The 27,622-nt window shown below is 42.1% G+C and overlaps 1 protein-coding gene across 2 annotated transcripts; it reads left to right on the plus strand.

Moving 5' to 3' along the window:
* Nucleotides 1-246: 246 nt before the first annotated feature.
* On the plus strand, nucleotides 247-26,582 carry TP53BP1 (tumor protein p53 binding protein 1). Of its 2 annotated transcripts, XM_062501102.1 has the most exons (27): nucleotides 247-411; nucleotides 501-552; nucleotides 622-709; nucleotides 988-1,058; nucleotides 1,688-1,845; nucleotides 2,321-2,403; nucleotides 3,285-3,436; nucleotides 4,234-4,363; nucleotides 4,697-4,788; nucleotides 5,794-5,996; nucleotides 6,950-8,141; nucleotides 12,228-12,347; nucleotides 12,940-13,176; nucleotides 14,195-14,252; nucleotides 15,407-15,499; nucleotides 16,596-17,097; nucleotides 17,795-17,947; nucleotides 19,651-19,946; nucleotides 20,240-20,416; nucleotides 20,667-21,088; nucleotides 21,220-21,411; nucleotides 21,894-22,097; nucleotides 22,632-22,844; nucleotides 23,443-23,537; nucleotides 24,517-24,716; nucleotides 25,521-25,666; nucleotides 26,395-26,582. In XM_062501102.1, exons 1-27 carry the CDS (start codon nucleotides 247-249, stop codon nucleotides 26,580-26,582), a joined length of 5,682 nt encoding a protein of 1,893 aa, XP_062357086.1. The 2 variants fall into 2 exon arrangements, with proteins under 2 accessions (XP_062357086.1, XP_062357085.1); XM_062501101.1 differs by having other exon boundaries at nucleotides 501-709; nucleotides 3,285-3,430.
* Nucleotides 26,583-27,622: the final 1,040 nt, after the last annotated feature.

A 27,622-nucleotide genomic window follows, 5' to 3' on the forward strand; every position in this document is an offset into this window, starting at 1 on the left:
CCGAGCGGGCGGCGCAGCTCCCAGCCCGCCGCCGTTGTCGCTCCGGGGCGGTCCCGGTCCCCACCCTCCTGGGTCCCGGTGCCGGTGCCCACCCCCCCCCCCTCCCCCCGGTAACAGCGCGGGGCGGACGGGTCGCGCGCGCCAATAGGCGCGCGGCAAGATGGCGGCGGCGGGAAGTGCGGCTGGGCTGGGCGACGGGCGCTTGGCGTAGGACCCGGCCGGGCTCCGCAGCCTGTGGCGCCCTGCATGGAGCGCGGCGGGAGCAGCCAGCTGGACCCTGGCTTCTCGCAGCAGAACACTCCCCTTCTCATCGTGGAGGACTCGCAGCCCCAGGGCGCGGAGGCGGAGCGAGCTTGGCTCGGGGTGCCGGCCCGCCGGCTGCCGGCCCGGCGGAGCCCGAGCCCCGTGCTGGTGAGCGCTCGGCGTGGTGGCAGCACCACCCGGCCTTTCCCGGCTCGGCTCGGCCCGGCTCTGACGTCTCCCCCGCCTCTGTCTTGCAGGACATCATCTGCGGTCCTGCCGACAGCCGGGCGCCCCGTGAGCGACTTGCAGGTAAGGGTGGGGCGCGGGGTCACGGCGGGTCCGGGTGCCGCGGGCGCGCTGACGGCGCTCTGCTTGCAGAGCCCATGGAGAGCGCGCCCCGCCCGAGCGCCTCTGGACCGCGGGGCTGCGCAGTGGAGGAGTCTCCGCCGCCCGACGGGGAGAGCAGGTACGTGCGGTGGGCCGGGCTGGGCCGCGGGAGCCGCCATCGGGAGGCTCTCGGCCGCCTCCTCTCTGGCCTGCTGAAATCTCTCTCGTGAGGAGGGCAGGCCGAAGGCGGACTCGGTGCTGTAGCGGCCGTGCTCAGCCCCGGCCGGGACGTGCAGTGCGGAGGGAGGGCTTGGAGCGCCTGGTTGGTGTGAAGTGACCCCTCTTTGTGGAGCACGAGCCGCGGGAAGGCGCCCTGCAGGAACCCCTGCGCGACATTAGCGAGTCTCTGTGTTGCAGTGCCCTTGGAAAGGCCGTGGAACGAAGTGAAGGTGATGTTGAGGACTGTGTTTCTTCGCCGTGTGTAGAAGGTAACTTACTCATTTCAGGTCGGTTTTTTGGATTTTGAATCAGATCAACCGTCTGTGCAGTTTTATTGAGCCGACTCACTTGTCTCACCTGGTAATTGCTCCGGTAGTAATAGGTCAGAAATGGGCATCCTTTTCTGGAAGTTGATTTGTATGCCTTGCTGCTTGAAAAAAAAAAAAAGAAAATGGTTGATTTATTATGGTTAGAAGGGATCTTTGAGTGTGAAGGTGGTTTAGAAGAGGCAGGGATGCATTGTGATCGTTAGGAAAGGGAGCTTTATTATCAGCTGGTGTAATGGTCGTTGTCATCAGAGGATTTTCAAACCCAGGCTGTGTATTACCAAGATTATTTTCTTTTCATGGAATGAAAGTCTACTGCAGTTCCTAATGGCATTACATAAGCCCTTGCTGATTAATACAGATTCCTGAGTTAATGGCCACTGTCCATATTCCATTACCATATTTTAATTAGTACAACTGGGATCGGATCGATTAGTTTATTCAGAGTTTCAGCAATAGCCTAAATACTTTGAATGTTAGAGGGTATGTCTTTTGCCCTTGTAAAAGTGATAGATGGCTCTTGAATATTTTTTTTTTTTAAATACACGTTTGTAATGGATGTCTGGTGTTAGATACAGGCATGTCACAGGTGCAGTTTGGAGTTCTAGAGCTGTCGCAGAGCCAGGACTTTGAGGGTGACTTCGTGCCCAATGAGGGAGATGCTAGGCATCAACTTCACTCTGGACCTGCTGTCCTTTCTTCCAGACTTGTGACGAATGAGTCTAAATATGGTAAGTGAAAATGATCATAGATGTCTTCTTGCTGCTGTGTACATACAATCTGTTTTCTTTAAATTAAAAATGTTATATTTTTTTTGACAGGAAATACAGTATTAGTAGTTTTCAAAAATGAGTTCACAGCTCACTGGTAGTTGCAAAGAATTTTGCCACCTCTTTCCTCTGGGATAATTAATTTGTTTTCTTATACCTGTCCAAGGGCTATTGTTGATTCTTTCACTTTTCTTTCGTAATGTGTTTCCAGAATATTTAGGCAATACTGAATTCCCTCCCAGGTAGAAACCTCATCCTTTTTTTTTTTTCATGTATTTTTTTTTTTTTTCCTTATCGTAGATAGTTAATTTTTTTTTTTTTTCTTATAAGACTTGCCTTGGTGTTTGTGTAAATTACAGACCTACATTTTCTTATTTGTATATTAATCCAGGTGATGTGAGTAACAAATATTTTTCTTTTATATCTCTCTTCCTGGAACTTTGTGGGGACAACACAGAAACTGACTCCAGCACAGAAGCACATGCTACTTTGGAAAGCCAGGCAGAGAGGTCTGAAAGGTAAAACAATCTGTTTTCTCTGTAGGTCTTCTGTGGACATTCTAGAAGCTGATTTGTGTATCTTTTTTTACTAGATTTTTAGATGTGGGAGAGGGTTTAAGGCAAAAGAGAAAGGTAAAGGGAAAGATGATGTACTACTGAGATGTTTTACAGCAGTGCTGACTAAGGAGTGCTCTCAGCATTCTTTGGTGAGAAAAGATGTGATGTCAAACTCCTAAACACAAAGATATCAATAGGTTTGTTTCTAAGGGGAAGTTCATTGCGTAATAAAATATGCCAGTAATTTTCCTAAAGCGGCATGGCTGGAATATACTAGAAGTGATAATTCATTTTAAGTCACAGAAGTTATCTTGAAATAACTTAATCACTGTAGCATGGGCTTTGGCTTCACAGGAGAAGTCTGGAGGCTAAGTGGTGGGTATTCCAGGATGCTTTTCAGTATTTGCTATTGTAAGCTTTGTGGTTTTAACTGTTTTTGAGTGTGAAACTTCGGTTTGTTGAATAGTATTTATCTATACAATTTATATAATACTAAGCTCATCTTGTATTGTTGTATTCTGCTGCAAAATCACATTAAAGAGCTGAAACTGAGTTCCTAGAATCTGCATTGAATAAAAGTCAGTAGAAAAATCTGCATTCCATTTAACCATCGCTTAGACTGGTAGAAGCCATAAAAAACAATTCTGAAAGTATAACTTACCAAGGATGAAAATGTTACTTTGTAAGGAGAAGTTGGTCTTCCTTCTTCTCTCCTTTTTTTTTCCTGTGTTATACATGAGTGAATGCCTTCTATCTGTTACTGATTGATTTTCTTTACAATGTTGTGGCCTTACTTCATATTTTGAATTTCTCATGTCAAAGACTGTGTCTTGCATTTCCAGAACTCTGCAGGAAGCAGAAGAGCATACCAGAAAGAGAACAGCTGTCAGTGATGCTAGTAAACCTGAGGAATCCCTTGGTTCTGGTCATGAGGAGTCAGATATCTTGTCAACTCAGGAAGAGATGTTTCCTGAAAATCATGCAACAGGTAACAGTAAACAAGCAGAACCAAAATGTCCATCCCAGAGATGGTTATAAGCATACCTACTTGATCTTTATAGACATGTAGTGTTTTGGGGTGTATAGCATCGTGAGTATTCTTCATATGATTTCTGCTAAAATTGAGAACACTTTGGAAATGAAAGGCCACAGCCTCATTCACTAAAGTATGGAACAATGTCTAAGTGTCACTTCCTGTTAGAATGGTTATTGGCTTGTTAAATACATTTAATTTCCTTCCTTTCTGTGCCCCTTGAGCAAAATGAAAACCCAACTTTTATCCTCTTCTGAAACTAATAATGCTGTGTCTTTTTAATGGCGCACCAATGTGGATAACTAGTGTAGACAAACTTCTGTCCAGTGTTGTCTATTCTGGTCTGTTCATGTGAATGAACCTTCTGTATCCAGAACATTCAGTAACAACCCTCTTCTCACACTGTGTCAGTTGTCAGTGCAAGGTATCTTTTCTTACAAGAACTTTGCCTATATTTGCATTCTAGCGCTGGATCAGGTGTGCTGATATTGGAGCCATTGGGGATTTTTTTTAATTCCCAGGTAGGAAGACTTGTACAGTCTAAAATTCATCCAGATTTTTCTTTTTCATCTGAACTATTTTGTGCTCATATTTCACATACTAAACTGTTATGTGCAGTCCTTCACCAGGTCTGAAAATCAGCTCATCATTGCCTATCTGAGAAGGAGCTGTGCAATAGCACGAGTTTAATTCCTCAGAATTTTCTGATCACTGTGGTTTTTGACTATCTTTCTATCTTTATTTCCTTTTGTTCAAAGCCACTGCAGGGAGCGGCTGTCTGATAACCAGGACTGAAGAGGGAAGTTCTCTGGCGTGCACCCCTGCCCGCAGTCTGCAGGTCCTGCAGCTCTCTGGACAGGCATTCCTTGTACAGGAGGGTCATTCCACGTAAGCAAAAATTTGCCAAACTCTTTCAAGAATTTCATTGCAGTAGTGCATTCCCCCTAGCCTCTTCATTATTCAAGAACTTGTGCTTGATTTTAAGTAATCAGTGTTTTAATTTTGCACTATGAGAGGGGCATGGCATTATTTTGCAATGAAATGAGATAATGGTGGCCTTGTGATCCCTGACTGTCACTAGTCTCTTACTGATGAACACCTGACACTTGCCTGTCGTGAGAAGAGTTGTATTGTGACAAGCTGGATCTTGATAGGAGGAGAACTTAATGCATTTTTTAGTGAGGTGTGGTTTTCATTTCCATGTTTCCTTTTGGTCTGCAGTGTCTCTTCAGGCCTAGTTATTCCTCCTTCTGTTTCCTTTGGACCGAGTGCCCTTGTCCCCAGCAGTCCTACTGAACAGAAGCAAGTAGAAGGTAACATTTTACTGCATACTGTCTGTGGTCATGTTTCTATGCACTGGTTTAGTTAGAGCTTGCAGCCTTTGCAAAATCTGTTAACATTATATTTAAAGAGTAAAACAGGAATGAGAACAGTAATGGGGTAGATGAAGGGAGATCTATATTTGTGGCTCTGTTTATGATTCTCTGTATTCTCTATCTGCTATTGATACTTCCTGCATAGCTGTCATAATAAAATAAGTACTGTTGATAGTGCCCCTTCACTTGAAAGATGGCAAATGCTTTGTATGGCTTACAGATTTCTGCTGGCAATTATCTTCCTTCTTTGCTACAGGCAGAAACCTGTATTAAGACCGTACTGTTAGGGCAGTAGGAAGGACAGATAAGAATTACATCATATAATTTGTTTTACCTTACTACAGACAACTTCCACAATATTTGTAAAACCTTTCATATGCTGTAAGTGTGTATCCTGAATTGTGATGCCTAAAAAGAAATTACTCGATATGATATGTTGGTTGTTAAATATTTTCTCTAAGCATGCATTTACCATCAGGTACAAGATATCCATCTGTGCCGGCTTTTAGTATGATACAAAATCAAATATTCCTTTCTGAGAGATTCCTGTCACAGAATGTGAAATACTGTTAGAACAGATATTTTGTTATTTTGGGGTCTGAATTTAGTTGCATTTTAATAAAAATAGCAGAAGGAAAATAAATACCTCAGAAAAATATTTTTTTTATAAATTTCTGACACTTTTTTCTAATTGTAGCAGTTCTAGACCTATAGCAAAATAGTCATATGAATTTGTAACAAAACACTTACTTCCCCCTTTAAAAGCAGGAATACAGATGCTTTTATTGTTCTCTTTTTTCCCCCTACAAAAATAATGTCCCTGGAGACAAGATTTTACAAAGTTGGATGCACCACTGAAGACAAATGTTTTAGTAGAATGCTGGAAACTTAAGTAGAACACAAGAATTTAGTGCTAGTATTTTTTCTGCTCTTTCAAACCAGATGAACAGATGGATATATCTATCCCTGCAGAAGAAAGAGAACTGATGCAAAAGCAGAGAGGAGATATGCTGGTGGAGATGGCCCTCACTTGTATCCCTCCAAGACCTCTCGTTCAGCCACAGGCTTCAACTCCAGTGTCCCAGAGTGCCCCCACCTTCTTTCCTGGATCTTTACCTATACCATCACAACCAGAATTCTCTCATGTAAGGATTCATGTATATAGCTTTTCTGAGATTTTTATACAGCTGATGCAGAAGATGTTTGAGCAACCTCTGTTCTTATGTGTTGAGCTTGCCTACTAAGCTGGTTCTCGTGAACCTCCCTATTCCTACCAGTTGCAGTTATATATTAGTCATATTGTGTGGCAAATTTTACTGCAGAGAAAATGCAGAACAGCTTAAGAGGGCATAGGGAGTTACGGAACAGAGAGGCTGTTGTCTTAGACTCTTCTGCCTTCTTATGCTGAACTGGGCATCCTGCATCTCAAACTGCATCATAAATTAGTTCTTTATTGGGCCGGACCTTAGCATCATTTTTCGTGGAGAAAGGGAAGCTGTTCCACAATAAAGCATTTTTATTCTCCTACAAGGCCAGAATTTGTTTACTGCATTTTCCAAGCTGCTTATTCTTGCTATCCATTGTTTCCTTTATGCATTTTGATTCTGGAAATTATAACTGTTCAAAAGGATTTAACAGACAGGTTTTGCGTTTATACCTAAATATTATGAATCTCATGAACTTGCTAGAAACATCACTAGTTGAAGCAGTGTTTCTCCTTAGCTGAAAGCAGCAGTCGTGTTAATATAACAGTTATCATAGAGAATCTTCCCAGAAACCTTGTTTGTTTGAGTAAAAATAGCTACTAATTTGCCATTATTTGCCCTGTATTTTGTGATTTGGTAGTGGAAGATACCAAGGATTGTGTCTCACTTTGCTACGGATGTACTAAATAGTAATGTGTGGTGATAATTTTTCTCAGCAAAAACAGGTCAATCATGGCTCATATAAATGTGTGGGAAAAGGTTCTGGATGTTTGTTTTTAGTTTTGTGCTAAACCTGCTCTGATCCATAATCCAGTGTAATTTTTTAGGAATAATGAACATGCAGTCCTACTTGGGATGCCCTAATACTTCATGTCCCACTTTTTTTGTTTTAGGATATCTTTGTTCCGACTCAGAGTCCGGAGAGGAAGCATGAAGGAGAAGAAAAATCTGTTGCTTTAACCCCTTTATGCTTACCAGGAGATCTCTCTGGATCCACAAATGCTTTGTCAAAAATGTCTACAGATGACTCTGTGTCACAGCCTCCTGAGTCCTGTAAACTGATGCTTTCTGCAAGTGCATGTAGCCAGCCCACGAATACAGATGTCAATTCGGGCTGTCTGAATATAGGCCAAGACAGTGAGACCACACAGGTAGAGAGGATTTCTGAATGCAAGGCCTCAGACTCAAGACTCTGTTCTGTGGAGAATGATAAAATAAAACTGAAAGTGAATGCAGGTGATCAAGCACCCTCTGAAAACTGTGAAAAAGCAAAAAATGAGGATTTAAAGACTACAGGGATGCCTGTAGGACAGTTTGTTAGTGCAGGTGTTGCAGGAGTTGAGCCATTTGCCCCTACAGTTCATCAAGAGATTGAGTGTATTTCTGGAAGTCAGGCTGCTGCAGATCAGTCTTGTCTGCCTGAAATTTTGTCATATGCTCAAGAGACTTCCAAACCTATGGCAGTTCCTGAGACTCAGTGTGAAGAACGAGAAGAAAAACTGCAAGAAAAGGAGAAGCATATAAAGGAAGATAGGTCTCTTGTTAATATAACATTTTCTCGTGGGTTTATTCTTGAAAGGGAAGGACAGTGTCACGAAGATACAGAAGTGGATGATTCTTGTAAAAATAGCAATAATGTAGCCCAGGAATTAGAAAAGATTGCACCAGAATGTCAGGGAAAAGGAGCTTTGAAGGGTACTTCTGTTGCTGGGGAGGCAAAGAACACGGATAAACTGTCTTTTAAGGCTGTTGCAGAAAACATGGCAAAGCTCAATGAAGTTTTAGCTAAACCTTCAGTAGGGGAGTTACTGGAGCAGCACAATTTGCTTCCAAGGTTAAAGAGTAATGTCCAGTCAGAAGGGGCATTGTGTGCCAAAAGCCATCCTGATTGTTCAGAATTGGGACAGGTAATGATAATAAGCAATCAGCCATCGCTTCAAGAGAGAGGGCTTGAAACACAAGCAGTTCAGCAGGAGAATCAGGTCCCAAAGAATGTGGAGGATACCGTTATGACAAGGAATCTGGAGCAACAAGAGCAAATGCAGCCACAGAAGGCAACTTCTGAATTCCCCAGTCCGTCCAGTGGTAAGTGAATTTAGGTTAGTAGTTCACAGGTGTATATCTTGAATAATGTCAAGGACAGCTGTATACAATCCTCAATGTTTTCAAGGAGCATTGCTGTTTGATACAAGTTGAGCAGTTTCTCTCTTGAGAGCAGCACTACACTTTACTGTCTTATATGCAGAACATGATTTTGCTATTTTCCCATGTGGTGTAATTCTTGTTCCTGACTCACTACTTTATGGTAGAAATGCAGGACAGCTTGAAGAACTTAAAACGTTATGACCTTGGCAATGTTCAGGGATTTTAGTGATTTCTCCCCCACTCAAGAAGCAACAACAGCAGGGTCCTTGAAAGGAATAAGGTGTGTGGTAGTCAGCACTTTTCCCTCTTGTAGGTCTCCGTATTTTCTTTTTTGTTTTCTTCATTCTCAGAGGAAGATTTTCTTTCTGGGGGTGTACAGAGCAACTTCGAGGTAGAAACCAATATAGCAAGTTTTTCTTGTGATTTTTTTGAAGTAAAATGTGTTTTCACTTGCACACAAGCTGAGGCTCATCAGATATTGTCATGACCCATTGAAATAATCTAACATGCTGTGTGTTATTACACAAGCTGTGGGATACTACACCTGTTTCATGGAGCTTGTGCCTCTTAGCTGGCTTCATTTTTAAACATGCTTCTCTAGTCCTTAAATGAGAATCAACAAAGAATGATTTTAGTGTCAGAATATGTATTTCCCTTCTATGAACCCTGTTAGGGAAAGGGAAAGACTGTAGGACCTCAAATGTTATTTAATGTTAACTTGAATTATGAAGTTTTTGCTACAATATTCTTAATTTCCTTTAACTGAAAGAAGGGAAAATAGCTTTACTGTACAGACAATAATGCTTTGAGGGGACCGAGTCAAAATACTGGTGAGGAAGTTCAAAGGTGTTTTAACTCCATTGCATTCTGAGATCCAAGATGAACTTTTCTGTGAACAAGTCCACGGCATTTGGGACTGCATCTTTTTTGGGACAGTTTGGCATAGTCAGGAGAAGAGTACTGTCTTTGAACTTAAGGACAGTATGGGTTGTATTAAATACAACAATAAATTTGGCAGTACACTGCTGAAATTATGATTAAGATAAATAGCTGCAGTTATGTAACAAGGTTAAATATCAGGTTCCACTTCTGTATGGTCTTTTACAATATTCACAATCCAAAACTTGTTTTTAAGAGAGTGTAAACAAAATTGTGAAATTGTGTTTGACTTCAGATAATATTACGCCTCTCATACTGTTCTCAAAATATTTTAATTTTTTTTCTTGCACAAATCCAAGTGCAATTTGCATGCATCACAGTTGGCTGGGTTTACTTTTGAAGGAGAACTATAAGCCATTGTTTAAAGAAAATGAATTTGGAAATGAATGCTTGTTTGTGTTTTATGCATTTGTATTACACTAAAAGGCTGATTGGTGTTAGGAGTGAGTTCAGGCTTTTGAGATTTTCTACATAATTGCCTTCAGATTCGTGAAGTGTGGCAGAAAAGTATGTAGAGTGGTATTTGCTCTCAGTCCTTAAGGTATGAAGAGTTGTAGAGCATCCCTCTACTCTTAAACCAGGTTTGTTACCATAATAATTATTTTCATAATAAATATTTTAGGAGTGTGATCCCTTGTCAACAAATTATGAAGCATAAATCAGTAAGCGCAAACTGGGTGAGGGCTTGTCAGGGGTACACTGTCCCTTCATCCAGGTCACTGACAAATAAGCTGAGGTTGAACCCTGCAGTGACCCCTGGGGTCACCACTAGCTACAGACCCCTAGCTAGATTCTGCACCACTGATCACAGCCCTCTGTGTTGCCTGGAAAGGCTGACTTGGAACAGCGACTAGACAGAGCAAAAGGAATAAAATAGTTATTTATTGAAAAGATACAGTTTTGGCAGTGCAAGAGCCCGGCTGGGGCTACACTGAATCAAATCCAAGATGGATCCCGGTTATGAGTTTTTACACTTCTATAAGTTTTGGTTCATCTACGTATTGGGTTCAGTTATTCAACCACAGCCCCAGGCTATGAAGTCTCAGCCCCCTGGCTTGCCATTCAGCCGGATCTCAATTAACTTTGCTGTCCATTCATCCAAACCACACTTCCTGGGCTTACCTGTGTGGATGTTTCAGGAGACAATGTCAAAAGTCTTCTGAAGGTGGTGTAGACATGATGCACTGTTCTCTTCTCATCTGCCCAGCTAGTCATTCCATTACTGAAGGCAATCTGATTGGTCAAGCTTTATTGCCTGCCCCTTGGTCAGTACATGCTGACTACTCCTGATAACCTTCTCCTCCATTTGCTTAATGATGACAACCAGGATGAGTTATTCCATCATATTTCTATGGACAGAGATGTAACGGTGGCCTGTAGTTCATCGAGTCCTCCTTCCTGCTCTTTTTGAAGACTGGAGCGACACTGGCTATCTTTCTATCCTGAGGCATCTCTCCTGTACTCCCTGACATTTCAAAGATGAGGGAGCGTGGCTTAGCAGTAACATCTGCCAGCTCCCATAGCACTCCTGGGTGCATCCTGTCAGGGCTCATATATATTGTGGGTGTCAGATTTGTCATTTCAGGATGAAATTACCTCCTTGATTGAGGGGGAGCCTTCCTTTCTCTATACATTCTCTCTTGTTTTCAGGATCTGTGTTTCTGGGGCACTGGCCTTATTGGTAAAGACTGAAGCAAAACAGGTATTCAGTAACTCTGCCTTCTCTGTATTCTTCATGAGCATGGCACCCGCCACATTCAGCCGTGAATCCACCTTTTCCTTAGGCTTCCTTTTGCTACTGCTGTTCTTGGAAGAAGCCCTTCTTGCTGTCTTTGACATCCCTTGCCATATTCAATTCCAGGTGGATCTAAATCTATTACAGGTTGATGGTCATAAGAACATAAGGAAAGTTTATTACTTTTGATTAGCTGTTTTCATTGATAGAACAGTTGAGACTGTAATGTGAATGAAAGCGTTTAAACTTTGAGGTGAGCCATTCATATTTTTTTCAGTTCTTGTGAAAGTTTTTATTCTCTCTCATGGTATCCCTTGGTGTAGTAATTAGTTTATGTTGTTGGTCATCACCTGTACTGGTGATCATTTAATAAATTCTTTTGATCATTTTTTACTAGCCTGCCAAATGTGGACTTACAGGTTAGAGGGGATTATGGTAGCTAAATCAATCAGTATTCAATGGAGTTGCTTCAGTTTTAAATAAAACACTTCTTAAATGGAGGCATACTCTAGACCATGATACCACAGGCGTTCATGAGCAGTTCATGAGGAAGGGGTGGTTTGCCTTCCAGTATGTGAATATAGTGCTAGAAGTTACCTACCCACTACAAAAATACACTGAAATTCTTGTGTTGGTCTTCAGGATGTTGCAATTGCTCAGCCATGTCTTTAAAGCTTGTGATAGCTGGAGAGATGGTGGTTTTCTGAGTTTTCAAACAGATGATACATAGCTGTTTGCTGATTGGGCATTTTTCTACAAGAAGATTACGTGAATTACTTCTCTATGATGTTGAAAGTTTGCAAATAAATGCATGGGATGAGGCGAAAGGAAAGAGCATTTTACTAGGTTTTTTATGTATTTTATTTGTTAAATTCTGCAACATCCATACATAGTAAATCCATCAAGGTATGGTTTCCCTGATGGGATAGGCCACCTCAGCCATCATTCTGTGTGAGGTTATCAATTCAGGCAACATGTAGCTCTGCCAGTTAATTTCTGTCCTAACCTTCATTTCTGTTTTTGACCTCATTTCCCTTTTCTCTAGAAAATCCTGAACATCTCTGAATGCTGAAGCTGCGTTCTGTAGAGCAATTTCTGTCAGGAGATTTAGTCTGCCTTTTATCTGGCACCTGGGAACAGCTGCATCAAGTTGACCACCGTCCAGATTTTCACTGAGAGATTTTCCACATAAAATGTGAGGAATATCAGTTAGAGCAGCTATTCAGGGATGTTTTGTACAGTACCAGCGTTATGCTTTTCCCTATTTCCACAGCACGGCGAACCTGTGCTTTTGATATTTGAACTGAAGTAGACCCTTGAAATTACTAATTGTCGTGCTCTGTGTCTTTTAGGAACCCTGTTTCATTTTACTTTGCCAAAGGAGGGTGATGTCATTCAGTCCTTAACTAGCATAACACCACCTCTTACTGGCCATCTCAAAATGGGACCCAGGAGACACAGCACACCAATTGGTGAGTTTGACCCAAATGACTGTTCTGCAATGAAAGCCTGGAAGCTTTTGATTCTTGGTACAGGATCTAATAGGATAACTCAAACCTACCTTGTCAAAAAACACTGCTGCACTCCCATCCTATGGGGAGGGCTTATGCCTTCCCCACAGTTTCCTTGTCTTGTTTTCTCAGTCTCTGGTGGAACTGTTTGCTTCCTGAGTACAGGGTAGTATGGAGCATGTCTTCCTTGCACTTACTATGTGGTCCTGCATACAACTCCATTAAAGAATGTAAAAGAGCCTTTTGAGTTGCAAAAGAGAGCACTACAAGAAGATTGTTTCCAGTATTCATCATCTTTTATCAGGACTTTGCTAGGTTCACAAAACAGCACCCTGCAAATGCTGGATGAAAAGAAGTCTGATCTGCTTGGTTAGTAGTAAATTATTCTATCACAAGCAAAGGATAATACCTGTGCTACAGAATTTCTACTACTGCAGCATTGCTAATAATGCATGTACTGAAGTGTCTTCAAACTCAAAATAGGACTTCAACCTCAGCAATGTGAATGATAGTAGCTACTTCTTGTTTCTTGTTTTTGTTTTTCTGTTTTCAGTGGATGATACTTGCCCAGACAGCACTATAGCAACCAGTGATGTTACAGCAGAGGGCACAATGGGGACCAGCAATGTCACTGTGGAAAGTGCAGTGGTATCAGCAGATGTGTCAGAAATGTGTGAGAAAGGAGAGTCTGGTGTGGTTCCTGAGTTGGATGCAAAACTTTCTCTGCGAATGAACCCTGCTACGCCTGTGAATGATGGGAGCGAGGAGTCCTTGCCATTCAGCTTGGAAAGTAAGAGGATGAAACCTGAAGTGTATGGGTCCTACTGGATCTCAGCCCTAACTCAAAACCTCTCTGTGGCATTCCCCAAGACAGTCTCTGAGTCCCTGTAATTTTTCTCATTTTTCTTTTTGGGCAGTGTCACTTAAATTTGTTTCTCTGTTTCTGCAATGCTCTAAGCAAGAATGAAGTGAGAGGAGAGGTCTCTGTTGTGAGGAAAGGTATTTCCAGCAGACTACAAATTGTGATATATAGTGGCAGTGGTACACAGTACAAGAAGTGAAGTTTGATTGTGCTGGGAGGGAAAACATATATATATATATAAAAGAAAGTATGATCATAGAATTGTTTGGGTTGGAAGGGACCTTAGAGATCATCTAGTCCCAATACCCCCTGCCATTGGCAGGGACACCTTCCACTGGATGAGGTTGCTCCAAGCCCTATCCAACCTGGCTTTGGACACTTCCAGACTTGGGGCAGCCACAGCTTCTCCAGGCAGCATGTCAAAATGCATCACCACCCTCACATGGAAGAATTTCTTCCTAACATCTAATACAATTATCTTGTCTTTTAATTTGAAACTGTTTTGCTTTGTCCTATTACTATCTGCCCATAGAAAAAGTCTCTCTCCCTTTTTTTTTTTTTTAATAAGCCCCCTTTTAAGTACAAAAAGGCTTCAGTGAGGTGTCTCTGGAGCCTTCTCCAGGCTGAAGAAGCCCAGCTTTCTTAGCCTGTCTCTGTAGGAGGGATTGTTCAATCCTCTTACCATCTTTGTTTCTTTCTCTGGACTTATCCATAATCTGGACCAAAAAAAAGATCAACAGGGTTTTAATCAGAACAGTGGCATTCAGTCTAATAGTCTGAAACTTGCAGAAATGTAGGTCTGTTCTGAGAAGTTGGATGGGGAAGCCTGGGTACCCTTTGTCCAGTATTACTCGGCCTCTCTTCACTGAGTGTATGGAGCTGGGAAAGGTCAGGAGAATCTTTCTGGATGATACCCAGATCATCCTTCCCTTCCTTCTTGTTTCAGAGCCTGCAGCCAGTGACAGGAAAGATGGATCTGCTGCTGCTGCTGAGGCTGCTGCCAGGTAACTGGGCTTCTTGCTGGGCAGAGTTTATACAAAGGTCTGGGCAGATTATTTTTCCACACACTGTCAGCCTCAGGGAAAAAAAAAATTAGGCAGAGAAGCAAGGAGCATTCTAGCAGTAGACATGATGTTGACTTTTTGGCTCTTGCAGCAGGTTTTAGTTCCATAGGCAGAGTAGGAACCCCATTTGTTCATTATGGGCTCTGTGGTTCCTACTAATGTCAACATTTTGCCTCTGTCTGATTGTAGTCAAAGCCAGAAATTCATGTCTTGTGCAGTCCAGAATGCATGTCTGCCTTACTTATCTCTTAAATTTCAAGTATGTGGGTTTCTGCTTTCTTTTATGGTGCACTTTTCTGCAAATAGTCTCTGAGAAGTTCTGAAAGAGAATTGCCTTTTTGGTATAATCACAGGTTAAAACATGTTGACCAAAACATTGAGTTATTCCCTTCTGGTCTTTTGTTTTGTATATATCTATCTTACCTCACGTGTTGCTTGGTTTAGCTTACAGGAAGTAAAGTTTGTATGTAACAGGAATCCCAGTAGGAGGACAGTGACCTGTAGTCATCCAAGTGAAGAACAGTGGTTTGAAGTAGCGAGAAAACTTAGGAGTAAACTCAGTATCTCTTGTTATAGGATTGGTGGCTAGATAGTTATCATACCTCAATGCTGAGAACCAGTGATAGTCATTTCTTGCTGGTTTAGGATGGGTTATCTTTGTAGGTATGGAATGAACATGAACTCCCAGGGTCTACTTTATGACTGTCATTCCCAGTACTTTTGAAATGTTACGAAATTCCGGAGAAGTAAGCCATAAAGGGTCTAATTGTGTCTCCTTGTGGGTGCCAGAAGCAATAGATGCTGAAACTCCTGATGATGCTGCAGTTTTCCACACAATGTTTCCCAGAATTGTTCCATTGCTCTTGGCTGTTAGGGTGTATGCAGAAATGACAGAAATGCTTGTGCAATTGCAGCTTCTTTCTTGATCTTTGAGACAGATCATCTCACTCATTCTGAGGCTGTCTAGGTCAGCAAACTCAATGCTCTTTGTTGTTCTCACAAGGAGCTAGAGAATTCTTGTTTTGCTGTATGAGGGTTTTTCTCATTTCCTGATGCATTTTTTTTGTTTGTTTGTTTGAAATCTGTACTGCTAGCTCTCAGAAAGCATCATCTGTGTTTAATCGTGTCTGTGAAGTTCGTCGGGAGGATGAGGCCAGAGGTCATGGTCTTTCCACTTCTACATTTAGGTAACTCCTCACAGTCTTTGCCTGCCAGTTCTGGTTGGATTTATATCCATGCATTTTCTACATCAAAGAAATTGCATTAAGCCATTTTCTTTGGATGACTTAGAAGGTTGGGGACAATGAGGTAAGTATACTAAATCTGTGTGTTTATGTCTCACATGGTTATCAGGCTTACTTTTTGATTGAGCATCCATGTTATTCCAGAAGACTGATATGCTTCTCTGAAGTCTTTGGTTTGAGAAAATTGAGATCATATTTAAGGCTGTTTAAATACCTTTTCTGTCTCCTAAGATCTTCTGACCAGCTTTGTTTGTTTGTTGTTGCTGCTGCTGTTGACCCTTCCAAAGGACTGTATGGCTGCATATGTTATGGTGACGAGGGTGCTGCCTGGAGAACTAGAAATCTGCTTCTTCAGTGTTTTCCATTCTGTCTTTTGATGGAACAGTGAGGTCTTGGTCTGTGTAGAAAGAGTAACATGAATTTCAACACTTACATTGAAGACCATAATGAATAGGGAGTTCCAGCACTGTGTGAGGTACAGCCAGAAGGGAAGACAGTCACTCCTCAAAATCCTCAAGTACCCGAAGGAAGCCAAATACATACTTGTAGCTGGGCTCAGTAGAGTGTCCCCTATAGTACCTGGCAGAGGCATTACTTTTGGCGGAGCAGACAAATTCTAATGAAAACATTAGAAAGCATTTGTGTTTATGCTGCTGGGTCTTCTTGCTACGTAAGATTATCAGTTTCAAGCCAATCAAGCACTGGAGCAGCCTGAAGTAACTGCAAGATGACATGTTTCCAGAAAGTTGCAGAGTTGGTGCCTAATGTGTGGAGTGTAGCAAGAACTTTTATGTTTTGAAAAGCACTTTGTCCTGTACATTGTCAGCCACATATTTTACTACCCTGTGTATCACTTGAGAAGTATTGAAACTTTTTTTTTATTATTTTGATTCTCTGAATTCTGTACAGTTGTAAGAAGCAATTGAGTGACTGCCAAGGTGGGGTTTTTTAAATGCTGCTTTGACTTGAGTGGTATCATATTGGTTGTCTTGTTTTTATTTTAATCAATTGTTTTGATCTGTGTGTAACTGGTTTGCAGGGGGGATCTGTCCATTTTTCCTGGCACGCAAGAAGATGCTGAATTACATACAAATCCCGGTGGTTTGCAGTACCATCAACAGAAGGCAGATGGCAGTGCTGGACAGATCCCAATTCCTCTGAGGATTCAGCAGGACAGTCATCAACAGTCTTCTGATGCAGGGACTGGAGAGTCTATGGAAACTGATGTTGTAAGAACTCAGGCAGAAGATGGGAGAAGAATGCAGAGAAAACAAAGACAGGCTGTTAAAACTGATGAAAGTCAAGAGAGGTGGGAGAACATCAAGAATAAAGGGATCCAAACTACAGCAGACTGTCTTTTTATCCCAACAACTGTTACAACAGCAACACAAACATCAGAAGAAATCTGTAGACAGGTGGAAGTGGGAACCAGTATGTCTGGGCAAAGACCTGGGCAGCAAGATGTGAACATTCAAACTGACGAGAGTGGGGAAAAGCTTGTCAACACCTCTGGAGATGACACGGACTCTTTGCGCAGTCAGGTGGGATGAGGGCTGCCTGTATTTTACTACTTTAGGACAGAAAAGTATCCCTTCAGGTAGTAAATTCATTAACAGTTGGCTCTCTATTGAAAAAAAGGCCAAGGACCTTTAAAATGTTAATGTCACAAGCTGTCCTGAATCAACTGCTAAGGTAGCAATACTCACTGGGTGGCATGAATTTGGGAAGTAAATATGTCCATATATATTTTCTGGAAAAATGTGACAAGTTTTGATTGTTTGGTTGATTGTATTTGTTTGGGGTTGGGTTTTTTATCAACAGTAAGACTAGCAAAATTGCTTTTTACTAAACCTGTTTGAAGACTTATATGTCTTGTGGGAAATAGGAGATTAACGTGGCCATAAAAAGACAGTGCAAGATTGATGTCATATGTCTGGGAGTCTACTCAATCAAAGAGTATCAGAAGCCATGCTAAACAAGTTTGCTGTTTTCTTCTTGGACTGTTGTTATTTCCCTTCCTCTACTTGTCTGCAAAATGAGTTCAGTTCTCCTTTGTGTAGGGTCTCTTGTGTTGTTGCATTAATTTGTAAAAAGATGCTTAAAGGTTCCCTATTCCTGTATTTTTAACATGGTATGGGTATGTAGGTTTATGCTTACTGCAGAGGTAGCCCTACTCAGAAATAGTTTAGTTTTTGTTGTGGTCTGTTTTTTTTTTTTACTCTATCCTCTTTATTACAGCGAGAGGAAGAATTTAACCTTCTTCATCCACCCAAAGGCCGAGTTCAGCGTCGTCACATGCGAACCATTCGAGAAGTGCGCACTGTTGTTACGCGTGTTATAACAGATGTTTACTACGTCAATGGTGCAGAGGTGGAACGAAAGGTAGTTGAGGCAAGTTCCTGTTTTCATGGTTAAATTGAATGAGATATTGGCTGAAAAATAGAAGTAGTTAAAGTGAGAATGTGTTGTGGCTGCAGAAAACAAGTTAAATGAGCAAATCCCTGTGCTATGATGACAAGGTTTTCTTCATGAGCAAACTTGCAGGCCTTTTAGTGAATGGCAAAAGCTGTGATTTTGGTGCTGGTATATTTCATGCCATATGTTCTGAAGACTCATTCAGGTCTCAAAGGACTCAACAAGAGACTTAACTATGTGCATCCAATTTTTTTAAAAGTCTTGGAGTTTTGGCAGAATAGAGATATTTCAGAATGAGCAGAAATTACATTAGTAAGCAAAAATCACTTCTTCCTGTAAAATTGAACTATGTAAGATAGTTTAGCTTGTTTCATTTGTAACCACAGTCTTTTGAGTCCTGTGTACCAGATTCTGTAAGACGTCTTCAAAAATCAACTTAAAACTGAGGAACAAACCAGCCTTTTAATAGTACAGTTGTGTTGTAGTATGTATATTCATTGATCATAAAGTCTTTGAAGAATCATGAAAAATAGCGAGAAATGCTGATTTGATGGGCATAGTAATCACATTAGCCTGCTGGCAATAAAATGTTACCCTATTCTATATAGGTAAATAACCTGAGAGTCTTGTGTTGTGTAGTCACAGTGAGTAATGACACAAAAGGATAAAGTAGTTCAGTACTTTTAAAACTGATACTACACACTAAATTCCTTATTGTAACATAAAAATGGAGAATTAAGTGTCCTGAAATATGCTTACAGAGTTTGTGTAATCACAATCATATAACCATTTCTGCTTTATCTACCAACAGTGGATATCACTGTTTTATAGATGCATGTTTTTATATCCATAAAACTTTAATAACTCCAGATGACAAGCTGTCTAAAACTGATTTTGGATTATATGCAACCAAAGGCTCCTGTTGTCTCATGTATTTGTTGCAGTCTCACACTCTCAAAGGGTGGGAATTACTCAAAACCAGACCAATTGGATTCCAAGCCAAGCTCTGCCCTGTTGCTAAGGAAACTTCCTTGTCCAGTCAATCAGGAGCCACTCCAGCAGTCACACCTACACCACCTGAGCTGGGACTGGGGCCCCTGCACAGTGGACATCTCCAGTGAGCTGATGGGTGGCCTGCTTGAGTCCCTACACACCCCACACTCACACAGTCCGATCAGATTTCCTCAATTTAATCTTGTTGCAATAACTAAATAACAAAATCCCAGCTTGAGCTGGTACCTCCAAGGAGAGACCTTGAGCAAAGGGCACCCTGGGCTTTTACAAAAACCCTTACAGTCTAAGCTGGAAAAATGTGGGAAGCTCTGGGGGTCCTCTGTTCCTGCTGTGCCTCCGAGTGTCCAGATCCCATGGCCCTTTACCTGGTGCTCTCGCCCCCCAGAGCTCAACATGCAGCTCGCACTTGCAGCCCTGCACTACCTGCACTGAATGTATTCCACTGCACTGCTGACTGTGTTCTTAATGTGACTTCTTGATACAGAGCAGCTGCAGGCCTGTAGTGAGAGATGCACTGTCTACTGTGGATTAGCTCAGACTGAAGTCTGTGTGGCTGTCATCAGCTTCATGAATGTGGTCACAGCTTATCTGCACTTTGGACTGGTGATTGTAAAGCATCTAGCACTTGCATCATCTTTGACAAACCTCTTTTTGTTTCTTTTAAGGAAACTGAGGACCCCGTAGTGGAGTGCCAGGAATGTGAGACTGACATGTCCTCCTCTAGAACTGCAGGGGGCTCGTCACTGACCTCAGGGGACCTTGGTGATGTCAGCTCCTTCTCATCTAAGGCCTCAAGTCTCCACCGTACATCCAGTGGAGGAAGCAGTGGTCATTCTGCCATGCACAGTAGCAGCAGCAGCAGCTCTGGGCAAGGAACTGGAGCTGTCAAAGGGAAAGTGTGTGGAACAGAAACCAGAGAGTTTGCTTTACCCATTGGCAGAGGCATCTTAGGAAAACTGAGGTAAGTGCAGAGTCTTGGGAAAAGAGGAAGAGATATTTTGCAGAAACGAACATCTGGCTTGTGAGTATGAAACAGGGTAGACCTAAATCAAAGGATCTGGCTTGATGAACAGAAATAGATGCTTTTGTATCTATTCTTCCTGAAGGAGTTGTTTGTTTCCTTGTGAGGCATTGCTTTGCACGTTAGCAGCAAAGAGGCAAACTTCTGGATATGTTGTGGGATGATCAAGAAAATGGGAGGATCCTAGTGAGCTGGCTTCTATTCTCAAAACAGTTAACTCATAAATTCTCTAGCCCTAGGAAAGGAGCTGGGCAGCCTGCATCACCACTCAGAGTTAGCCAGACAGGAGCACTGCCTTGTGAGGAAGATGAGGACTCTATGCCTGGCACTCGTCCGGCTGGCAGAGCGCCTGTGGTACTTCGTGGACGAGGAAGAAGAGGACGGCCACCATCTCGAACAACAGGAACAAGGTATCCTGGAAAAAGGAGACTGTAACTTTAATTTATTGCAAGAAAGAGAATGGGGAACTTCTGTCTTAACATCCTAGAGGAAAAGGAGTACTGAGTATTTCAGAAGTTAGTTTTTATATCATGTAGCAGCTGCAAGCACCTCAGCCAAGTATTTTATACTTAGTTATTGTTTTTTCAGATCCTTCTGGGAATGCTTTTGTCTTTTTGTTTTTTTTTTTTTTCCTCCCCTATCTGGGACTTTTTTCTACAGAGATTTAGCTGGACTTCCAGGTATGGAGGATCTCTCAACTACAGCATCACCTGAGGAGAAATCATTTACTCGTTCAGTTCGCCTGTCAGATGGAGGAGAGAAATCTGACACTTCTGGCTTCTGTGTCTTACGTCGAAGTGACTCTCCAGAAATCCCATTACAAGTGGTCACTGGTCCTTTGGACTGTGCAGACTCATCCACTGGGAGCAGCTTTGTGGGCCTCAGGGTTGTAGCAAAGTGGTCCTCAAATGGGTACTTTTATTCTGGGACGATTACCCGAGATGTTGGAGCTGGAAAATACAAGCTGCTCTTTGATGATGGATATGAGTGTGATGTGCTAGGAAAAGATATTTTGCTCTGTGATCCTATCCCACTAGAGACAGAGGTGACCGCACTCTCTGAGGATGAGTACTTCAGTGCAGGTAAGAGCAGTGCTTGAGTTTCATCATTGATTTTCTGAGTTGCTGAATGTAGTGAGAAATGGGTGCTTGTTCCAGGAGGATGAGAAGTGTGGATATGGTTGGCTAACAGCTGTTACTTGCTGTCTTGTCAGGTGTGGTAAAGGGACACCGGAAGGAGTCTGGAGAGCTGTACTACTGCATTGAAAAGGAAGGCCAGAGGAAGTGGTACAAACGAATGGCTGTTATCCTTTCTCTGGAACAAGGAAATAAGCTCCGGGAGCAGTTTGGGCTAGGTCCTTATGAACCTGTCACCCCCCTAACCAAAGCAGCTGACATCAGTCTTGGTAAGGAAAGGTGCTGTTGAGCTGCTGACTGCTGTTCTGTGTCTTGTGCCTTTGAGGTAACTCTAGTACCTGATCTGAATTGCTAATGTTTAAATGTTTCTGGGTATTCAGTGATACTTTTGGTACTTTATAATGATATCTTTTAGATCCTTTTATTGTTCAGCATCAGAGACTTAGTGGTATTGACTAGATTGTGGAATGTGGTTGCTTCAAGGACAGTGTTGCTTGCCATACTTATATACACTTGGTGGATGGCTATTTTGATACGAAGTCCCAGCAGTGCTGGGAGGAAAATAGACAAGCACGATACAGGGCTTGAGAAGAAAGGTGTATTTTTTTTTTCTTGCTTTCTTCTGTCAGAGGGTGGTGGGATGTATATATTAGGTATTATTGAGTTCAGCCACTTCTGTACAGATAGGTAGAGTGAGAGCTTGTGGAGTTTGGTGACAGCCCACAACTAATTCCTGCATACTGTATTGCAGATAATCTGGTGGAGGGGAAGAGGAAGCGACGTAGTAACCTTGGTTCTCCCAGCACTTCCAGCAGCAGCACAACTCCCACTCGTAAAGGGCAGGAGAGTCCACGTGCCCCACCGGTCTCACTGTCTGGGAAAAGAAAACTTATGGCTTCTGAAGATGAACGATCCCCAGCTAAACGTGGCCGCAAGTCAGCAATGACAAAGCCTGGTGAGAACTTGGATTCTAGTTTTTTCCTCACTGCTTTTTCTGTAATTGATCTTTTCACTTTCCATAACTAAAAAGTAGATTAAATTGCCTTTTTTTTTTTTTTTTTTTGCTCTGCACAGTTTAAGATGGATTCTCCCTGGATGCATTCAGCATCCAGAGATATTTTTAGCGTAGTCTGAGTATTTGCTTGCCATCTTTTCAGTTCTGCCTTTTAGAAATGTTTTGACTTTAATATTGTGATTTCTCCCTCTCTTCTCTCTTTAGTCAGTCCTTGAAAGCTGTTAAAGGGACCCCTCGCAGCAGTCAGTGTTGTTTCAGGATATTGATAAGACTTGAAAACTTGTCCCATTAGGCCTTCATGTTTTGATTTGAAGATTCTTTGCAGCCAGAAGAGTAAAAGATCCCTACCTAGGCTAATGCAGTCATAGCCCAAGCCTGCCTTTCTGTCTTCTGCAGTATCTGAGTTGAACAGATTCTCCAGGTAAGACATATCTTTGAAGATGAAGCACTTACTGTGCTTCTGTCTCTCTACAGGGGCCATGAGAGGTGGAGAGTTGGCAAGCACCTGTGAAGGTGTAGATGCTGCAGATCCCCCAGTACTGGAGGGCGACCATGGACCCTTGCCCCACAATAAGACCCTCTTTTTGGGCTATGCCTTTCTTCTCACCATGTCAACACAAAGTGACAAATTGCTCAATCATCAGAAGCCATCAGATGGTCCCACTGGAAGCAGTGAGGAGGAAGAAGGTGAGGCAAATCTTACTCGTTGCATTTTCAAGTGAAATGCTTTGTCTTTAGGAAAAATGCTGGATACTGGCTGATCAGACATTTGTGTGAGTACTAATTTACCATTTTGCTCTTTAATCCATTGCTGAAAGGACCTAAGACTCAGTCTCTGACTTAGCCAACTTGTGGCCTAAGATGTGACAACATCAGTGATGATCATAGGCCTGTTCAGCAAGCCAAGAAAGGTGTGAAAATTGGTGAAATCAGCAGTGTGAGAATAGTACAATATAGGAAGGAAGTTCTTGATACATAAGGGATAGTGCTGGCAAGCATAGAACTTGAAAGCATGTATGGATTGTTTCAGTTAGCCTTTGCTGGTGTCATGTTTCATGCAGTCAAAGAAGTAACAGGGTGCTCACCTGGCTAGTGGTGTGCTGCCTTTTCTGCTGCCGCCCCCCCCCCCCCCCCTTATTTTTTTTTTACTCTTTCAATGATTTTCTCTTTATATTCTTGAGAGAATGGCTGGGATCTCTTACTGGAATGGATGAGAGCTTTGTAGACTGAGGTGTAGGAACATAAGCAGATAGATGATAGTTAAAAATTGAACTTTCTGCTGTAGATTTTTTAGAGATGACTCCATATGATAAACATTACATAGCACAACAGCTGCGAGCAGGCGCTGGCTATATCCTGGAAGACTTCAATGAAACCCAGGTAAGGGTTCACTTACTAATCTAGAACAACAACAGAATGGTTGAGTTTAGAAGGAATTTCTATAGCTCATCTTGTCCAACTGCTCTGCTGAAAGTGGGTTCAAATAGAGCAGACTGATTAGGTCCTTGTCCAGTTGTGTTTTGAGTACCGTCAGGGATGGAAACACCAGAGCCTGTCTGGGCAGCTTGAACCAGTTAGGAAAAAAAAAAAAAAAAAAAGGAATTTCTTGTATTTCAGTTTGTAACTGTTGCTTCTGTCCTTGGAGTGAATAACACTGACAGGGGTCTGGCTGCATCTTTTGTACACCTCCTATCAGGCATGAACATGCATTAAGAAGTCCACCCAAGCCCTCCCTTTTTGATTTTTAACAAGTTCAGCTCTCTCAGCCTCTTCTGGTATGTCAGGTGTTTCAATGCCCATGCCCCATAGTGGTCCTTGGCTGGACCTGCTCCAGTATATCTGGTGTTTTTGGTATACTGCAGAACCTGAGAGTGGATGAAGTACTCCAGATGTGGTCCCACCACAGGTGTGTGCCTTGGAGCAACTAGAGGTAGAGCTCTTCACTTACCAGATCTACTTGGACAACTACAGTAATTTAGTGTAGCTTTCACTTTTTTTTTTTTTTTTTTAAGATGGCAAATTGTTTTTTGGAACATCTTGCTTGAGGAAGCAATCTTGTCTAGTGACCTACTGAGTCTCAGACTAAGAGGTACATCATCTCTTTTTGTCTGAACTGGAAGAGAGCTATGATACAAAAACTACTAGGCAGAGTTTTTGCCTGTGAACTGCAGAGCTTGGGATAGGATATTATTAAACAGATTAGTACTACCTTTATCTAATTCACCTCTCACATAATATGGCTGTGAAAATCAGGGTTCCAGTTGTTTTCTTCTTTAAACTGTTTAGCGGCAGGATAATTTTAGGGGTTTTTTTTGCAAGCACTGTCTCCTGTTTACATGCCTTCTTTTCTCCCCTGAAGTGTAATGCAGCATACAAGTGTCTTTTAATTGCGGACCAGCACTGTCGAACTCGGAAATACTTGCTGTGCCTTGCCAGAGGGATCCCTTGTGTGTCTCATATCTGGGTCCATGATAGCTGTCATGCAAACCAGCTTCAAAATTATCGGAATTACCTTTTGCCAGCTGGATATAGCCTCCAGGAGCAAAAATTGCTAGAATGGTGAGTGCCAAATAACCATGACCTGAGTCTACAGAATCTTGGAGAGACCTGTTACACTTGGGAGGCTCTTGAATAGCTACAAATACTGAAAGTGACCCGAGTACTGTTCCTTATACTTCCGTTCCATATAGGAACAGCATTTCCATCTCTTTCCTTGGATATTCAATGACCTCTAATGCCAAAGTACATTTGGGTGCCATATACACAAAAACCAGTTTCCTTGGAAGTAAGGAAGGCATCAGTCTTCTCATGAGGAAGACAGAATTCAGACAAGGCTTCCCACACCCTTGGCTAATTTCTCTAATTGCTCAGAAATGCATAAAGAAGATGTTTCCTATGTTAATTTCCTTTACCCTTGATACATTTTGAAGCTAGCTTCTGCATTTTCTGTGGAGTCTAATCCAGAAGATGTGTTCTGAGGTGACAGAGGAGGTCAGACTCCTTAGGCAAGCTGAGGGGCAGACACAAATTTGTAGATAGCTGTAGGCTTTTGGGCAGGAGAGTGATGTCTTCCTGCTCAGCCCTGTCAAAGTGGGAGCAATTTGGATATGCACAAAATAAAGGTGGTTCAAGATTAGGGAAGAGTTCAGCTTAATTTTGGATATAGGCTGCTGCACACACACCCCCACCAACACTGTCTAGCTCTGTGTTACTCTCTATAAACAAAGGATAGGCACTCCAAGTACTTAGGAAGGATGCTAAGAGAGTGGGTCATTATATGCAAGAAATTAAAAAACATCTGTGGGAGCAAATCAGGTAACTAGACTAATGGATATTTTTACCAGTTTGCATTTCTCTTGACAGGCACCCACGAGAAAACCCATTCCATAACCTGAAGGTTCTCCTGGTATCAGACCAGCAAGAGAACTTCCTGGATCTGTGGTCTGAAATTCTCATGACAGGGGGAGCAGCATCAGTTAAACAGCATTACTCAAATGCTCACAACAAAGGTACTCATTGGCCAGTTTCTCAAGGAAATGCCACTGTGGTCTTTAGTATGGCTTAAAATCATGTGGGATGGTTTGCAAGGTTGTCTGTAAGCAGAAAGGAAGGCAAAGGGCGGATGCTTGCTGCTTGAATGTAATCTGTATATAGATTATGCCTAGGAGACTTGTCTTGCAGAGGAGATGCTGTAGCAGTTCAGAACACAAGCCATCAGCTTCCAGCCTATGTTGAAAGGGGGAAATAGGCAAGAGTTGCTCCTGGCCCTTCTAGTGTTCTCTCAAATTGTGCTTCCCTTGTCCTTCTGAACTTGGCTGTAGCTCCCTCTCCATATGTGATGTAGGCCCTAGTACTCACAGCCTGAGTTCAAGACTCAGGGTCATGCCTATACTGTTGGCTACTCATTTTCTCCTTATTTTTATCTGGACTAAAAGGAATATTTTCTTGCGAGGTGCAGGGTTGCTCTAGGTGTGTCTTGACTTTTAAAATGAGAATTCACTGCCTAGGAATGAGAAGATGTAAGAGTGATTCATAGTGGTGAAACACACTGATCTGCCAGGTTGGATGGGGCTTGAAGCAACGTGCTCCTGTGGAAGGAAGCAGAGGGTGGAATGAGATGAGCTTTAAGGTCCTTTGCAAACCAAGTAATTTAGCATTGCATGCTTCTGTGATGTTCTGCTGCAGAGCAGAATCCTGTTTCTTCACCTGACAGATACCCGTCTTTCCTCCTGTACAGATATTGCTTTGGGTGTTTATGATGTGGTGGTGACTGATTTTTCCTGCCCAGCTGGTGTCTTGAAGTGTGCAGAAGCTTTACGGCTGCCTGTTGTCTCGCAAGAGTGGGTGATCCAGAGCCTTATTGCTGGGGAGAGAGTAGGCTACAAGCAGCATCCAAAATATAAACATGACTATGTCCCTCACTGAATTAAACTGCCCTGCTGTCCAACTGTTGTGCAGACTGTGTTTTAAACAGGTTTTAAATGTTTGTGAATTGGGCCAGTATGCATGGATTATTGTATATAGTTTTATCTGCTGGACTTTTTGATTAAATAAATGTTTGATCTCTTGTGGTATCTGCTGGTACTCCTCATTTATCTAAACTTATACCAGGGCAATGCCTTCAGGAAAGGAGTGCAGAGAAAAAAGAAATGCTTACATCACTAATATTCTGCTTTGAGTAAAGCATGAGCTCAACACAAAGTCAATTAGAGAGGAAGACATGTTTTCCATTGGCAGAAGTTCAGGGCAGTGGCATTTCTGTTTGTTGGAAGAATACCATGTTGTGTATTCCTCCAGTTTGCTGTTGTTATTTTCCATTAATTTCATTAAGATGCTGCTGAAGCGAGTGCTAAGAATTTCTTGGACAAGTATAACTTTGTTTTGGCTCCCTTTTTTCTTCTGCATCATGATTGCATAGGTATTAACCTGTCTTAGTGGAGATGGGCTTTACCTAACTAGAGACAGACACAAGAACCTTGGACAAGTAAATTGCTGGGAGACTGAGGTACAAAGATTATGTAAGTGCTGTGTATCTTTAAATGGTAATGGGATGAATCATCTGCTTTTGAGCTTCTGCATTCACATCTTAGTGGTCAGCCGGCATAAAGGCAAAAGCTCTTCACTCAAATTGTGCTATAGGTTGAAGACTTCCCTCCATTCTCATGCAGTCTTTAGTTCCTTGCTTCAAAAGTGTAAAGTTTTTCTCAGTGTGTTTTTTTTTCCTCTGTCATTTAATGGCTCAGACATTTGACTGTATTGGTCTGTAAATCTCATATTCAAACTTCAATGCTTTCTAGCTTTTTCCAAGGTCAAGGGCTAATTTTAAACTTTTCGTCAGGTGCAGTCCTACCATAAAACCTTGTAATCTGTGGAAGGTGCCAGGTCTTATACTTGTTGGTTGTTGTTACTATGTCTGAGTGAGCAGAGAGGATTTTTTCCCCCAAGGACTTGTAACTTTAGTGAGA

This window comes from Cinclus cinclus, chromosome 13 (assembly GCF_963662255.1).
Source record: "Cinclus cinclus chromosome 13, bCinCin1.1, whole genome shotgun sequence".
Lineage (NCBI taxonomy): Eukaryota > Metazoa > Chordata > Aves > Passeriformes > Cinclidae > Cinclus > Cinclus cinclus.

Bases quoted from the DNA above. Each gene is read 5' to 3' on its own strand.
- TP53BP1 (XM_062501101.1), top strand. From the start codon at position 247: ATGGAGCGCGGCGGGAGCAGCCAGCTGGACCCTGGCTTCTCGCAGCAG. The intron at 22,098-22,631 runs GTGAGAACTTGG...GTCTCTCTACAG, and splicing joins GTCAGCAATGACAAAGCCTG to GGGCCATGAGAGGTGGAGAG. The intron at 23,538-24,516 runs GTAAGGGTTCAC...TCTCCCCTGAAG, and splicing joins AAGACTTCAATGAAACCCAG to TGTAATGCAGCATACAAGTG.